This window comes from Desmodus rotundus, chromosome 9 (genome assembly GCF_022682495.2).
Source record: "Desmodus rotundus isolate HL8 chromosome 9, HLdesRot8A.1, whole genome shotgun sequence".
NCBI classification, from domain to species: domain Eukaryota; kingdom Metazoa; phylum Chordata; class Mammalia; order Chiroptera; family Phyllostomidae; genus Desmodus; species Desmodus rotundus.
In genome coordinates, this window is record NC_071395.1 from 20,037,552 (window position 1) to 20,055,129 (window position 17,578).

At 41.0% G+C, this 17,578-nt stretch overlaps 1 protein-coding gene across 9 annotated transcripts in view; it reads left to right on the top strand.

Moving 5' to 3' along the window:
* ARFIP1 (ARF interacting protein 1) overlaps nt 1-5,872 on the top strand; it is an 85,525-nt gene extending 79,653 nt beyond the window's left edge. For all 9 annotated transcript variants that reach the window (XM_024569281.4, XM_024569280.4, XM_071219161.1 and 6 more), the window contains one exon: nt 4,014-5,872. In XM_024569281.4, the coding sequence (XP_024425049.2) occupies nt 4,014-4,169 (156 nt within the window). In that variant the 3' untranslated portion in view covers nt 4,170-5,872. The remainder of the gene's footprint in view (nt 1-4,013) is intronic.
* The last annotated feature ends 11,706 nt before the right edge of the window (nt 5,873-17,578 follow it).

Here is a 17,578-nt window from a genome sequence, read left to right on the forward strand (position 1 = left end):
TGCACGGCCAGCCCAGACTGCTGTCCTGAACGCCCTTCAGAAATACAGTTACCTACTCAACATTTCCGCGGCTGTGCCTGAAAGATCCACCTTTCCCCTCTTCCACAGCCGTCCCTTTTCTATCGTGCTAGGTGAACCCCACCTTAGCACACTTTCTGTCTTTGAAAAGAAAATGACTGCATTTCTTCTTCCATACAAAACTTCTCACACACTTCTGACACTAGATGTGTGGTGTTTTCCCACACTGACCAATCAGCTCTCTGATTCTCTGGACGCCTGCTGGCTGTCCTACAGTTCAGTTTAGCTCTGACACTGCGGACCCCCACCACCATCACCGCCTCAGACACCAATTGAAAGACCAGGTTGTCACTTGTTCTCCTGGCCAACTGGCTGTAAATCACAGGTTCCCACAATCCCCTCCTCAGACTCAGTCATTTGTTAGGGTGGCTCAGAGAACTCAGGAAAACTGTTTTCTTAGTAGATAGTAAAGGATGAAAAGAAACAGCCGGATGAAGAGGTGCATAGGGCCAGGTCTGGAGAGGTCCTGAGCACAAGAACTGCTGCCCCCCTGGCGTTTGGGACGTACCACGGTCCCTGCACGCGGCTGTGTCACCAACCCAGAAGCTCTCCAAACCCCGGACTTCAGGAATTTTTATAGAGGCTTCGTTCCATAGGCACCATTGGTTAAGTCATTGTCCATTGGTACTTAGTTCAGCCTGTAGCGCCTCTCGCCTCCCCAGAGGTTTGGGCAGTGGAGGTGAACATTCCCATCTCCTAATCACAATTTAGTTCCCTTGGCAACCAACCCCCATCCTGTGGTTATCCAGGGGCTTTCCAAAAATCTCATTAACCTAAAGTGGGGTATGCTTGAAAGGGCTTTTTATGAATAACAAAAATACTTTCACCTTTATAGCTCTGGAATTGTTTCAGAAATAGGGCAAGAGACCAAGTATTATAAGAAAAGATGTTCCCATCCTCTTAGCATTTAGAAATTACAAGGATTTTAGGAGCTATATTCTAGGAATGAGTATGGAGATCAAGTCTAATTTCCTTACTATAAATCACAATATTACAGTCTTACAAATCTCAGATCAGTGGATTCTAAATATACGAAATTTTATTTTTTTGAGAAAAGTCAGTGTTTAAAAATTTCAGCGTCCGATAGGTAAACTTGGATTCCGCTGCAATGGAATGAGTGCCGTTCTTGTCGGGTCTCTCTCCTTCAACCCCTGCAGCAGCACTGCCTGTTCAGTTGGTGGTTCATCCCTGATACGCGGCTGAGACGTGACCGTGCCTGGCGTCACAAAGCCGCGAGGAAGTGGTGCGGCTAAGATTGGCACGCACGCATGCCCCCTGACTCCACAGCTCTTTCTATAAAGGAAGAGTACTAATAAGGGGGTATCTGACTGATGACCTAGGTGAGTAACAAGTACAGACGTGGGGAGGCTGTGACCGGTTTCAGACTATGCCTCATGCAGGTCTTCCCAGGAAGTTGGAAGTAAACGTTCTCGAAGATTTGAAAACTTACTCCAGAACTGCAGTTAGACCTTGGGGCCGGCCAGCAGCAGCCTTGCCTCTCTTGTTTGAATCTCTGTCCTCAGCTGCTTCCTCTTCTAATTTCTCTCACGGTCACAGCCACCCCGGCTTCTACCCTCTCCAGTACATGCTTTTTTTTACTCATTTACTTTATCACCCAACTCAGCCTTTTCCCTTTCCAGGCCTGTCCTCTACCTTTTGATTTTCCTCCTCCTCACTGTGTTGTCTAAAACCTTCTTTGTTGCTAGGAAACTGCATTCTTAACCTTTTTCATAGATGTACCATTTACCTTTTGCTTCATAATTGAAACACCAAAGCTTAGTGGCCTGGAACAACTGGTGACTTACCATTTGCCACAACTATGTGGGTTGGGTAGGTGGGTGCTTCTGGGTGCCGGACACAGCTGGGCTGGCCAGTGCTCACTCTCTCTGGGCTTTTGTCCCCAGAGAGGCCAGACTGGGCTTCCTCACGAGGTGGAGGCAGTAGCCCAGGAGGGCAAGCGCTTGCTTATCAGTCCTCATTTTCTAGCATTGCATGGCCAACCTTGCTTTTGTTTTAAAAAGAAACAAAATTAACTGATTGTATTTAGAGATTTAATGGGCCTAAGCAGTTCCTGAATCAGGCAGCGTCCCATCCAGCAACTAGAAGGGCGCCCCAGTGTGTTGTACAAAATGGTAGGGTTTTGTAGGCAGAAAGAATTTGGGACTAAGAAGTTAGGAGTGGACTGTTTCAGGCAAGGACACTTATTTACCCTTAGGGAAAGGCAGGGGGTCTCACCAGGCAGATCACCTCCCTAGTGTGGGTCTGGAAATTCCAGACTGATTGGCTTAGGATTCCATCCTGGGAGAGGCTGAAACTGCCCTTAGGTTAGATATCACATCTCAGTTTGCTGTCCTGGGCTTTTAGGAACAGTCCCCGAGGGTGTGGACATTGAGTGGGGTGATTCTCTGGGTGCATTATTGTAACCGTCCACTATAATAGAATGTTTCACTCATCTTCTAAATTGCCACCTAGGAACCCGCTTTTCCTGTGATTATCCCGTTTCCTTAATAAGTGTCCCTAGGTTGAGGCCCACCATCCCTTGAAACACCCTCCGTATCTCAGAGCCAGAGGGCAGGGCCGGTAGAGTGCTCCAGTCCTGACTTCTCTGACCTGTCTGGAGAACCCTGGTCTCGCCACAAGTGCCTGCATTGTTCCTTCTTTTCCTCTTTTTTTTTTTTTAAGTTAAGCCAGTGTGTTTCTGTTGCCGGTGAGTCACGTTAATTATCATTTCTGCTGTCACGTGCCTCCTCTATCCTTGGACTCTCATACCCTAGAACAGTGCTTGACACAAGAACTGTGTCACATGTTATTTTCATAGTATTTTAATTTTAAAAATAAAGACTTGGCAAATCAAAACTATCCAGTATGAGTATGTCGTGTTATTTTCTTTATGGAGTTAGATGGATAAAGAAATGGCTAAGGAGACTCTGCATATTTGTGTGTATAATATAGTAAATACAGGTGTCATATCCTATTTGATATAAAATGTCATGTCCTATTTTTTACTAAGCGTCATATATCAGACATTTTTACATCATTTAACTTATTAAAGCTCAATCTTAATGAATATTTCATTGTATGGGTAAATCAGAATGTGTTTTATACTTTCTACTCTTGAACATTTTGCAGTTATAAATAAGACCCCAGGGGGAAAAAACTTTATTTAGAAATCTTTGTGATTTTTTTCATGATTTCTTTAAAAAAGTTTGTAGAGGTAGTGTTACTTGGTTAAAACATACTTCTGATACCATTATATATGTGTTTGAAAAGAACTGAGAGTCATGTGAACCTTAAATCAATTAGCTTTCTGGCAACACTTCCTGCCATTCACTCGATTCTTTGCAGAGAACCTCAGTATTTAAAAATGTCTGGGCTGCCCACTTTTACATAAAGTTTAGCCTTAATGATGCCCATACTTGGTATAGGGCATGTATCATGTAGTTACTTATATGTAATGTTTCCTCTTCTATATTTGACTTTGAATATTCTTAGTTGGGCAGGGCATTTAATGATACTTTTTAATCAGTGCCCTCAGTAATGCTTGAGAACGGCTCGCAGAGCCCAGGCGTGCCTCAGAGGTAATGCGGGTGCGGGCGCCCACCACCACGCTAAAGCAGGCGGAGGGCCCTGCTTTCAGTTTGTAAGAACCCCAACGTCTGGGAAGTGCAGTAAAGCACACCACAATACAACAAGGCATGCCCGTGCGTATTTAGCTTCTTAAACTGACCTGTCCCCTTTAGGGAAATTAACAGTCATTAAAGATCGAAGGCTCAGTGACCCTGCAAAACAGTGTACAGTTGCTGTGTGTGAACTACTTTGCATTATTAAAACAGCTTCTCCTGAGGAGAGACGCTGTTTAGGACCTGGGATAACTCACCTTCTGTTTCATGGTCATTGGTGCTAATGCTTGGTCTCGTGTTCTGCCCCGTTCACAGGTCAAAGTGTTGCACAACCAGCTGGTCCTTTTCCACAATGCCATTGCTGCTTACTTTGCTGGGAATCAGAAACAGCTTGAACAGACCCTTAAACAGTTCCATATCAAATTGAAAACGCCCGGAATGGATGCCCCGTCTTGGCTTGAAGAACAGTAAAATCACTCCTGGAAACAACAAAAAAAGAAAGTCACATTGGTATATTTCTAAACAAGCCTAATTAAGCAGAGTCGGGAGAAGAGAAATGGGGCAAAAACGATTGTAGAGATTCTCACACAAACAGCTTTAATTTTTCCCTTTTTCCTACTTTAACAATTGAACTGTTAAATTTGATGGGAAGGTGGGTGGCTTTGATGTAAACATAATTTCTATAATCTGAACACAGTAATTTTCCTTTTAGAGAAGTCCTTTTGTATTGTAAGGGTCGACGGCTATTTCTGTAGTTTGAAAACATCTAATGCAGACTTGCACTGACCAGAGAAAAATTCAAGGTTTTTGGTCCTGGGAATGAGGGCCAGTTGTAACTTTTCCAAAGGGAGGTTTACATGATTTGTATCAACATCAGATATTTTATATAAGAATATATTAAACATCTTTAAGAGATTCGTTTCCACGTATTATCTTAAAGAAAAGAGAAACTATTTTGCAGAGTAAAATTATTTGGTGTTCCTGCATCATCCACACATAGGTAGCCGCTCTAATGACTGACTGATTGGCTTGTGGAGTTTTGGCAAATACCTTTTTAAAAATTAATCTGTACCTTTGTAATTTTGTTTAGACTTTTTTTTAAAGACGCAGGAATCACACTGTCATTTCTGTGAGGCTTTCGAGCTTATGAATATGCATCATCCAGAGTCATAGGGTGGTTATTTTAGCAATGACTTGATTCATAATGAAACCTGCTTAAGAGAATTTTTTTGACAGGTGGACTTGGAAACAGAAATTCTTGATGATTTCTAGAGTAGAAATCTGTGCTCAGAAAGCTAGGTTTGGGGTAAAATTCATTTTGACAGAAGTGAATCCCTAGACAGATTTCATTGACTTCCATATGTAACAATACCGGTTAAGCCTTAAATCACAGATATGTGCCTTCTCAGATACAGTAATTCTCATTCAACCAATGTACATAATCCATAGGGAAACCCCTTTCAGATAATGTTTGACTTGTCTGTTCCTTCGTTGGAAAGGATCACTGTGTATACATGTTGGGTTTCTTTGTATTTGCTAAACTACATATACGGTTTAAGGTGAAATCAACTTTTGAATATACTGTTTGGTTTTTCTTCATTCCTCTGATGACACGGGAAGACGGAGGAATTCTGTTCATTTGCGTAATGGAAAGGCAGTGCGGGGCAGTGTGGTGGTAACAGGAGGGGATTGGAAAGGCCAGCTGTTGTAGTTGCTCAGCACTGTGGGTGTCGTGTTGTATGGTTGGCGTGTCCACTGTGTGGTTCAATCAGTAATGTAACTCTTTTTAAATATAAGTTCTCTTGATTTTTGTCATAGACATAAATTAATATTTTGAGAGGTATTTCTTCACCCGTTCATTTCTTTTGTGTTGAAATGAAGTCCTTAAAATTACTGTTATTCATGAACTTTGTGGACTGTAAGATTTGTTATATATGTTCAAATGCCTTTAGCTGGCTTTTTAAATAATATGCCTGTTTTCAGTGCTTAATACAAATGTAATGTGATTGTAAATCATAAACCTATTTTAAATCATTCCCTCCTGTATATTTGTACTTTCAGAGAGCCTTATTTTATTCTTCCAGCAGAATTACTAATTGTGATAGTTCACTTAACATTCCCCAGAATGTGCCTCTGGTGTGAATTTTGTATTCTTATTAAAAGTGTTTGCAGTAGTACCTTGTTTCTCTGGCTCTTTGTAAATTAAAATACAAAGCAACTGTTTGGAAATTCTGAGGACATATTTGTCATTTCTGAACTTCAGAAACAATGACAAAAAATGGTGTTTCTGTCACTTGTAATTATTTTATCTCGCTAAGGTTTTTTTTTCCCCCCCTCAGTCGGAATCCATTTTGGGAGAACATGTCTACTCTTAACCACATTTCAGTAACAATTGTAGTAGCTAAGTAAGTAATTTCATGGATTGATGATTTTTCAGAATAAACTAAAGTATTAGTGATTCTGAGTCATGGATACATGTGCAAAAGAAATAAATAAATTAACATTAGCCAGCAGTAAATGATGAGGGACACCTCCCAGAAAACAGAATTATCTTCTGGAGGGCGGGCCCCTTGTAGTACAGGCTTCCCCTGCTAGTTGAATGTTCTAGGAACCCCTCTGCATCAGTGCACCAGATGGTGTTGTTGTGAGAGGCTGCATTCAGCCTCAGTGAATTTTTTTTTGAAGACTCTTTCATTGTATTTGCCCATTTCATGATGGGTGATTTACTAGCGCACCTGCCCACACTGCACTGAGTGTTCAGCAGTTTTTGACCAAAAATAGGCTTGACTCCTGTGCCCCACCCTCCCTATCCATCCAGTATCATCCTGAGCGACTTTTTTTTTCTCACGGGGAAACATTTTGCCAATGTGGAAGAGGTGAAACAAAAAATGGCAGAAGCACTAAAAGGCATCAAAATCAACGAGTTCAAAAATTGTTTTTTTTAAGATTTTATTTATTTTTAGAGAGAGGGGAAGGGAAGGAAAAAAGGAGAGAAACATCAATGTGTGGTTGCTTCTCATGCACCCTCTACTGCGGACCTGGCCCGCAACTCAGGCATGTGCCCTGATTGAGAATTGAACTGGGGACCCCTTGGTTCACAGGTTGGTACTCAATCCACTGAGCCACACCAGCCAGGGTTCAAAAACTGTTTTGAGTAGTGGAAAAAAATGCCTTGATAGGTGTATTGCATCAAATGGAGAGTACTTTGAAGGTGACTGAAGTTTAAACTTGTAATAAATACACAATTTTATATAAATAAATTCCTTTTCTTGAATCCCCCTTATATTTACTTTTAAGTGTCAATAATTCATACTCATTATAGAAAACAGAAGTTAATTTCTAAAAAGTTGAAGATAAATCATTTGCCAAATTATAAGTACTGCAGGAAACCACCTAACTCCCCTGAATTTAGATGTTTTAGTTAACAATTATTTATATTACAAACTCTAGTTTGCATACCCTTTAATATTCATGCACTCACCTTTGTACTTTTAACTGGGTCCTCCCTTGGGTTGGATGCTTAGAAGTAAAAATGAGACCTCAAAGTGAATACACACTTTTAAGACTTTGTTATGTATTGCCAGTTGGCTTTCCAGAAAGATTTTGCCAATTTATACCTCCAAGAATATAAATATATATATACACACACAAACACACCCACACCCCAGTTTTGCATATTTTAGTTGGTATGCATAAAAGGGCATAGTGCACATAATCAGCAAAACAACACTTTATAAATGTTTTAAGTGGAAAGGGAAAACAACCAGGAAGATAAAGGCTGAACCAGCAGGATTTGGGGAATTGTGGGGTGTGGGGCAAAGAAGTACCCAACTTTTCTGCTAAAATAGAAATTATTCAAGAAAAAAAACGCACCGAAGAGCAAGTCTGTGAAATTTGCCTTCATCCTGCTAAAAATAAACTGAGGCATAGTAACAATTTTAAGAATTTATTTGAGCAACAACTGATTGGAATCAGGCGGTGCCAAACCAGAAATGGTTAGGAGCCCTCCAGGACAGGAGCTGGGGGAAGAACTTTATAAAGAAGAGGCAGAAGCAAAGCAATTATTTGGCCACAGCTTACGTGCTTGCCTTATTTGGGAAAGCCTAAATCAGCTGTTTGTGATTGGTTGATTTTAGCTTTGATTTCTTAATCTTGAAGCATTTCAAGCTTACTAAACTACAAAGGTATTAAAGCCAGCTCGATCTAATGACTTCCTTGTTGAATTAATGTAACAGTCCGGAAGCTTCCAAATCTTAGGGCTCAGGAAGGATCTGGGCTTGAGGGGTAACTTAACTGAAACCCAATTTAAGAACCATCTTTTCCATATTCAGAGCACACTGATGTTAACTGAAGCTTATCCCATAGAGTATTGCGTTTCAACTAGTGTGCTGCGAGAATGGTTAAAACGTGCCATACCTGACTAGTCAGGGGCACTGACCTCTTTCCCCTAGATTGTCAAGTTAAAAAAAAAAAAAGCCAACAACAATATCTGTCTATCAATGTGAATGAATCAAAATTAAACCTATTTTTTGGTCAGATCAGCAAAAAATATATATTTTTGGTGTGCCAGATTATTTTAGTAATTAGTGTGCCGTGAAATGAAAAGGGGTGAAAATTGCTGCCATACAGTGTAAAATAGAAGGTTCCTTTAGAGGTTTTCTGTTTAACACCTTTTTTTACAGATATGCTAAGGCCCCCAAATGTATTAAACTTACTTAGCCATCCCCCATTTCCAAATGTAATGCCGGATGTGTATTTGCAACTAAATATATGAATTTCCCCTTTAAATCTTGCCATTTCAACTGCATAATTAAATCAAAGTGTTAAAAGTGTTTCTTCTAAAATGAAGTACAGTGCGTATTCAGTGTCTTCTAAATTGTAAAAATAATAATAATCCATTAGCCTCCAAGTGGAATATTATCCACTGACCTTTAACTTAGAGTATTATGAAAAAGAAATGTGAGGGGTGACAAAGGTGAAGGGATTAAACAAAAACAAAAAAAAAGTCAGACACAGGCAACAGTATGGTGATAACCGGATGGAAGGGGGGATGGGTAGAAGGGCGTATAAGGGGGATAAATGGTGGCTGAAGGAGACTTGACTTTGGGTAGTGAACACACAATATAATATACGGGTGATGTATTAGAGAATTGTACACCTGAAACTTATATAATTTTATTAACCAATGTCCAATAAACCAATAAAAATTTTTTAAAATCTTCACAGTCCATGGATATGGAATATATCTCCATTTATTTCTCTATTCTTTGATTTCTTTCATCAGCATCTTACAGTTTTTATTGTACAGATCATGTTGGTTAAATTTATTTTCAAGTGTGTCATTGTTTTTGCTATTATTGTGAAGAGAACTGATTTTGTATCTTTGTTTGAAGCATGCAAACACACAGTTGACTTTTTGGTTTTTTTTTATTTTGTATCCTACAACGTCATTGAACTATTTTATTCTAACACCTTCTGGTGGAATCTTTAGGACTTTTTTCCGTATAAGATGACTTCATCTGCGGAGAGATCATTTCACCTGTTCCTTTCTGATTTCCATGCCACTTCGTTTTCTTGCCTGACTGCCCTCGGATGACGTCGGATCGCAGTGGGGAGAATGGTTACCCTGACCTGGTCCCTGATCTGAGAAGAACAGGTTTCAGCGTTTCACCTGGACCATGTCGTGGCTGTGGGCTTTCACAGATGACACTGTGTTAAGGTATATTGTCTTTATCCACAGTTGTTGAGAGTTTTATCAGGAAAGGATATTGAATTTTGTCAAATGCTTTTTTTCTCCATCTTTTGAGATAATCTTGTTTTTTCTTTTATTCCATTATGGTGATTTATCTCATGTGTTGATCCGTGTATCTTAAACTACCCTCACATCCCAGGAAAGAATTCCATTTGATCATGGTGCTTGATCCTTTTAATGTGTTAGTAAATTTGGTTTACTAGTTAAAGAAATAAAAAGATAAGTAAACTTACGTATATTGAAAAGCTAAAGATAAGAGTCTCTTAATCATAGGACTGTGAACTTGAAGAATAATGTATCTACCTCAAAATGTGTGCAGGCTCCTTTAGCCCTCACTGGAGATGACTCAAGATGTGAAAAATAGAAGCAAATTATTTAAATTGCTGGTTTGGTGCAACATTTGTATATAATTTGTACTAATTTGTGTGAAGTACCAAGAGCGACTTATTTTGTAATAATATTCCTAAATATTTTTTGCTAGCAGCTCTTTTCTTGAAACTTCTAGGTTGCCTGGGAGAGTTGAGACCATCTGAGGGCCTCATCACTAATTCTAATCAAATTTAGGCATTTAAAAAATCTGATTTCTTCTCTAATATTACAGATTATTATATTGGCAAAGACTATCCAGTAGTAAAGAGGCAATTTTCTGATCAAAAGGCCAGTTATATTTTTGCATTAGTTCAAAGCTTTTCCAAGGGTCCTTTACTATTTTTACAATATCCAAGACCTATTAAATAGGACAATGCAAACGATTTTCCTCCCCTGAGGACTTTCATTAAATTCTGTTCTGTGTCCCCACTTGAAGGTTTCCTGCTCAACAGGTTTCCTGGCACCAATGGGCCTTTATAGTAAATTGCCAAGTGGTCCTCCTAATGGACAGCAAACTATGAACTTCAGCTTTGTGCTTGTGAAATAGACGTTGACTCTTAGTAGCTAAATAAATTGAGAACTATTTGTTATTCTGGTGTTAACTCTGATAAGGAAAGAGGAGACTCTTCCTGTGAGGAAGGGAAATTAGACCCAGTCTAAGAGATGTGACTCCATTTCTACGCCCTTAATTGGTTATTATACTGTCAGAGCTGGGAATTTCACTTACATTTTTCACAAGTGGAACTTCCGCAAATGAACAAAAACACTGTTCTGAGTGGGCCTAAGCGAGGCTTTGCCATCAGCATCCTCCATCAAAGACAGTGATCCTTCTGCAACTCTGGTTTATCATGAATCGTTAACTCATCAGGAAGACGAAAGAGGAACAAGATGCCATTGCGTTGTTCCTAGACAGAAGTAACGCCCCACGGCTCGACCTTCCATATTGCCTGCGTCTGGTGCGGGAGTCTGTGTTTGTGTCAGTGTCGGAGGGGTGAAATGTGCGCCTGCCGGCATGGAGGCCTGGCAGGAAGAAAAAGGTCGACCAGGTTAGTCTTCACCACATCTTGGAGCTTTGATTATTGAAGTTTAACTTTAAAAAAAGCAAACTCTCACTGTAAAACAACATTTTTTTTTTTCCAAATGGGAAGTATTATATGGGGTAGGGAGAGGAAAGCTAACTTAATCTAGTTGATCTTGCTGAAAAATTTTAAAATTAAGTTTTTAGAATAATGAATGAAGTACTCAATTATTTATATATGTGAATTTATTTTTACCCTTTCCTAAATGAGTTCTAGTTCTATACTAGGAAACGTTTTATGAAAAGCTTACAGGTGCATGGAAGTAGCATGAGGTCTACAATTTACTTTCAAATGAATGGTTCATATGTGTATGGAGAGAGAGCTGGCGGAGAGAACAGCATCTTGCAGGGCTGTCCAACCTTTTGGCGTCCGTGCGCCACCCTGGAAGGACAGTTGTCTTGGGCCACACATTAAGCACATTGCAACACGTAATCACAAAAAAATCTCATAATGTTTTAAGTAAATGTACGATTTTGGATTGGGCCGCATTCACAGCCATCCTGGGTTGCATGTGGCCTGTGGGCTGCAGGTTGGACACCCCTTTAATAAAGTAAATGTGGCAATGTGTTAGCAATTATTGAAATAGGAGGATGGGTGTGTGGGGTGTCACTGTACTAGTCTCTTCACTTGTCCTTCTTTGAAAGTTTTCATAATAATTTTAAAAAGGGGGAGTGGCATTTTGTCCAGAAATACAGGTAGGCCCCTGCTAAGTTTCCCTTCCTGTGCCAGTTTCGGGAAACTGCTTGCTCCACTCCTGCAGCTCTTGGAATCCCTCCTCTGGCCTGTGCAAGACATTGGTTTGCACTTGGAAACACAGAAACTCAGGAGAGTGTCCAGTTGAACCATTTTCCAATTTTCCAGCAAAGATTACAGAAACAGAAGGAGTGAAGAAGCAGACGTAGCTTAGGGTATGAGGCTGGTTAGAAAACAAGTCGTGTGGGAAAGCATGCATTCGCGGAACTGGATTTTTTTCCTCTCTCTTTCCCCTCAACTTTCTAAATAGCTATTGAAACTATAAGAGAAGTTAAGCCCCAAAACAAAACACTAACTTTATTTTAGTTTAACACCAATGATTTCTTCTGTCTCGGTTTTGACCGTCTTTTCATAAATAAGCATATACTACTATTTCATACTCTAGATTTCTTAAAACTTTAGCAGCTTATTGCTTCATGTATAGTACCTCAGATTGCTTAAAATATATTTGTACATTGGTGATTTTTAATAACTTATTCTCAATCTAAAATGGTATTTTATGAGTTGGCCAAATTTTCCTCAGTTTGTACTTGTTAACTAAATAAATGAGCTTCAATCTTTAAAGAACTCCCCAAATAAATAATGGATGTTTACATTGTTCTCAAATTCTCTGTTTCCTGTTCCCTCGCCCCTGTCTTAGGTCAGAAAACGGAGAACCCAGTGGATTAAAATTTTCTAACTACTTTACATCCATAATAAAAGCAGCAGAGAAGGCCAGACCATGTTTGGAGAATTGAGTTTTCACCACGGCAATGGTTGCTGTGTAATTACTGGTACTATCGAGTGACTTGAAAAAAAATCCAGGTTTAAACAGCCGTGAGTGTTTGCTGAATGACTGGTTATCTTGCCCGTGTTGACTTTCATCACCTGATTCCACTACACCCTCAAGAGGTTCGCATGGCCCTTGAAGTGGGTCTTACAATTTCTTCTTGGATCGGTAGTGGTCACTGGAGAAGGCCAGACCCTATTTTTTTTTTAATTTTATTTTCAGTTGCAGTTGACATTTAATATTATATTAGTTTCAGGTGTACAGAATAGTGCTTAGATATTTATATAACTTATGAAGTGACCCTCCCAACAGGTCTCAACCCCCGCCCACCTGACACCATGCATTGTCACAACAGTATTGACTATAATCCCTACACTGCCCTTTACATCCCCAGGACTGTTTTGTAACTCATCATTCGTACTTCTTAATCCCTTCCCTTCTCCACTCGGCCTCTAAACCCCTCCCATCTGGCAACCCATCAGTTTGCTCTCTGTCTCTGTGAGTCTGTTTTGTTTATTGGTTTATTTTGTGTTTTAGATTCCACATACAAGTGAAATCAAATGGTATTTGTCTTTCTCTGTCTGACTTATTTCACTTAGCATAATTCTCTCTAGATCCATCCATGTTGTCGCAAATGGTAAGATTTCATTCTTTATATGGCCGAGTAATATTCCATTGTATGTATGCGCTCGTCGTCTTCCTATCCATTCCTCTTTTGATTGGAGCATTTAGTCCATTTACATTTAAATTATCATCAATAGGTGGGTAGTTACTGCCATTTTATTGTTTTTGTAGTTCTCAGTTCCTTTCTTATTCTCCTGTTCTCTCCTCTTTTATGTTGATGGCTTTCTATAATAACTGTGTTTGTATTCCTTTCTCTTTACATCCTGTGTATCTCCTGTAAAGTTTTGGTGGTGGTTGCCATGTGCTTCATATATACCAAACTGTTTACAGCAGCCTATTTTGAGTTGGTGGTCGCTGAACAGAGAAGGCCAGACCTTTACTTCATCCCTTGGATTTCCTGTGGTATGGTCTTTTAAAAAGTAATGTCTTTTATGTCATCTAAACCGTACTTTTCAAAAAAGGCTCACTATATTTTCTCTGAAGTTTAGTTAGCATTTTTCCCAATTAAACAGCTGACATCAAATAAATTAGTTAGAAATTGCAAATGAACAGCTATAAGTCTAAGGAATATTTTTAAAACCAGGTGACCTTTCCTAAATTTACAAGAGAAAGGAAAGTGTGTTAAATCTTCATAGCAGGCTGTGGTCCTAACTTGCCTTTTTGTCCTTTAAAAACCGTGCAGTGACACAATAAGAGACCGTTGTGCTGTCTTTGGGTTTTCGAGCTTTTGGAGTCACTTTTGTGCTCATGGCGAGAGCAATGAAAACAAGTCTTTTTCCCCCCAAGACACAAGTAGCTTCAGTTCAAGCCTCTCCAGACTTCCTTGCCAGTGACCTCGACACTGACCTCCGACTTACTCTAGGAAGAACACTGCCCGTTTAGCCCTTTTAACGCATTTTTATGTGAATTTCTGTTCACTGGTGGTGAACTGACATCACCCAATTAAGAAAACCTTCATTCATGATTCATTTAATTTCTAGTGTGCTGACTTTTCATCATTCTAGTATCTTTTTCCTTACAGCAGCCTTTCTGGCATCTCGTACACCTAGCCCGGGGAAGCGTCTCACCCAAGCAGTGGCAGAGCCAGATGCCTGTCTAACCAAGCACACGCTTAGTCTTTGAGACCAGGAATCCTCATCCCTTTCCTGTGGCCTGAAAAGTAGAGGAGCCAGGCTACATGCTTTCAAGAGAGAACTCAATCCCAGTGCCTCCTCTTCCCACACTGCGTCAAAGCTGGAGGTGTTTCTCAGCCCAGCACGGGGCTGCCTTGCTTTGGGTCTTGCGTCAGCGTGACTTCCAAAATGCTTCCCTGCCTACATTTCTTTGGGTAACCACAAAATGTTAGGCTGTCTGGCTGGTCTCTTCATATTGTCTTCCGTCTTGCTTCACAGAGCTTGACACTCAACTGGTGGATTCTCTTCTGGATCAGAGAAGCCTCCCGAGGGCAGAACTGTTGTGAGCGTTCCTGCAGCCTTTCCTGTGCCGTGTGTATAAAGGCTTGAGTTATGTCAGTAACGGTCGTCATCACTGCTCGAGCCTGTAGCACCAGCTATTTGGGCAAAGAGGCCAAATTTGTCCATAGCTCCTAGGTCATCTTGGGAAAGTAATTGATCAGAAGATTCAGCAGTTTAATATGTGACCTTAGTGCCCCTGGAGGTCAACCTGGGTGCTCCCATTTTTGAGAAGGAAAAGAAATGAACAGCCTGCTCCAGTGTGTAGGTTGGAGGCAGGCTGCCGAGGACCCGGGTGCGGGACTGCTTCAAGGTTGCCCAGGGGAGCCTTGGAACCTGCCAAAATGGCTTTTGGGAATTTGAAAACAATTCCTGTAGAGTTCTTTATTGGGCAGTTTTGATGATTGCAGGCTGATGAAATCAGCTTATTGTAACAGGGAAGACACACCATGCAAAAAAAAAGAGTCTTTATTGGTTATCACAAGAACTTTGCCTAAAGTAGAATAACTGTGACTTTTGTTAAAAGCCGGCATGTGAATAAACTTGGTGGGGGGGGGGGGTTGTGTGAGTCATAATCTCCATGACTACCCCTTTGTCCCCGGTTCCTGTTCCTAGCCTGCAGAATTAGCCCCTCTGATTTCCTTATGTTGCCTCTACCCAGCCTGTCACACAGGACAAAGGTCTTGGAACCATCAGGTGACTTCTGTAGACCCTGTACCGTGAGCACGGGGATCACAAGGGGCCCCCGTCTTTATGAGGCTCCTGTGCAGCGGGGCTGCTGGCAGGGTTCCCTCCTCTGCTCTCCCTCCCGCAGACAAAGTTTAACCTGACTGTGCCCAGCAGGCAAGTCGGCACCCTGGGCAAGTAGCCTCCTCCCTGAGATGCACTGCAAAGAGGGCATGCTCGGAAAGGGAAGAACGCGAAGCTAGAAAGCATGTTCAAATCTTTGAGAGTGGGGGGCGAGGGAGGAATGAAAATGTATGAACATGTAGCATTTTCTCTGCTTTCCCTTATTTATACTCCTCTTAAATTACAAGTGTGATGTGACTTTGTGACCCCAAATTTGGGAATAAGAATCCACAGTGAACTCTGGCTGGTGTGGCTCAGTGGTTGAGTGCCAGCCTGCAAACCAAAGGGTCACTGGTTCGATTCCCAGTTGCGGCACAGGCCTGGATTGCTGGGCCAGGTCCCCTGGGGGCGCGCGGGAGAGGCAACCACACATTGATCTTTCTCTCCTTTCTCCCTCCCGTCCCCTCTCTAAAAATAAATAAAAATAAAATCTTAATCCACAGTGAAAGGGTATTCAAGTTCCCTGGTGTGTGTGTGTGTGAGAGAGAGAGAAAAGCTTTTTTTAGCATAAAAATAATTCCATTACACACAAAAAATAATACCAAGTGAATTAAAGTCCTGTGTTTAATTGTGTATTTCCCTGCACCCACCCCTTCCCTGAGTAAAACAGACAGCCGGGCCAGCACTGCCCATCACTCACCTCAGGAAGCACCAGGACACAATTCCAGACTTAGAACTTCCGAAATCTGTTCACCTGTGCCTCCAACAAAGAGGCCTGGTAGGGAGCAAGCCTACGTTTTTACTTAGAAAACCAGGAACATTGAAGACTAATTAAAAGTAAAGCCACTTGCTCTTTTCTCTACCCTAGTCCTAAGAAATCACAACCAATAGAAAAACACTCTGTGCAGATACATTTTAATCTCTTTTAGGACCTAATACACAATTTAACACCAAAAGTTGATCACAGGCACAAAAACATTAGATAAAAGGCACTTAGATATGTGAAGGGAAAGGTTTTCGCCCATTTTAAACCACAAATGGCTGAACGGTCAACACCACCTCCCTGAGTTAAGTACAGGAGGCTCTTTTCCTCCAGAGGGGCCAGCCAGTGAGAAGTGACAGTGAAGAGAAGTCCTGGGTTTAACTGCAGCCTATGTCTCTCAGCTTCAGCCTGGTCAGGCCCACGGAGGGGTGCAGCTGTGAGCTGGCCGTGAGCTGCGTGTTCAGATGGGGACCCTCTGCGACCAAGGCCAGGCGACACTTGCATAATGCTATTTCCACCAAAAGGCTTCCCCTCTTCACTTTTCCCAAAAGTGGTCCATTTTAATTATTCCTGTAAGTGATTGGCTCGAGAAATATTAAAATGCTAATTTTTATGAGCTGGTTTTATTATTTGTGATCATAGCCAAATATTCACCATCTTCGTGCGAGGGGACTGTTCCTAACTGGGCCACTACGCTAAATACAAACTTAATTTCAAGGAAAGTACAAAGGGTTTTACAAATTGCTAAGTCACTGACATGTCCTTTCACCGACGTTTGTGTGCCCTACAGAGCCTTGCACGGGACGGGCACATCGTATTTCCCCAGAAACACACACACACACACTGTCCCACACCACATAGCAATGCTGTTGATTCACTGGGTTTCTGTTTGCACACGGTCTGTACTGCATGTGTCATGACTTCAGATTACTGTTTGCTTTTCTAGCTGAGAAGGGGAAGCGATTTGAAAACAGTTAAAACCAGTAGCAAAAGAAAGTGACACCTGACATTCTCTTTAACGTAATTCCTTCTATTGAGACACACACTTTTTTGAAGACGGGTAGTAGAAAGAAGGGGCGCACTTTTATGTTATATTTTAAAGCTGTTTGCCTCCTAAAAATTTGAATAACAGACAGACCCTCCGTTTAAATTTAACACCAGTTTCCCAGGCACTATACTAATGGCAAACAAAACAGGCCCGGCTGGGACAGGTTTCTCGGTGACAAGTCAGTGATGTATGTATATGCACCGTGAGTTTGAGCTGCGCGGGTTCACTTACATGCGGATTTTCCCCCCAGTAAGTACTCTAAATGTATTTTCTATTCTTTGTGATCTTTGTAATAACATTTTCTTTCTGTAGCTTACTTTACTGTAAAAATACAGTATATAACATATACAAAGTATATGCTAATTGACTATTTTATCAGTGTGGCTTTCAGCCAACAGTAGGCTGTTAGTCAAGTTTTGGGGGAGTCAGAAGTTGTATGTGGATTTTCACCTGTGTGGAGATCGGTGCCCCTCACCCCTGTGT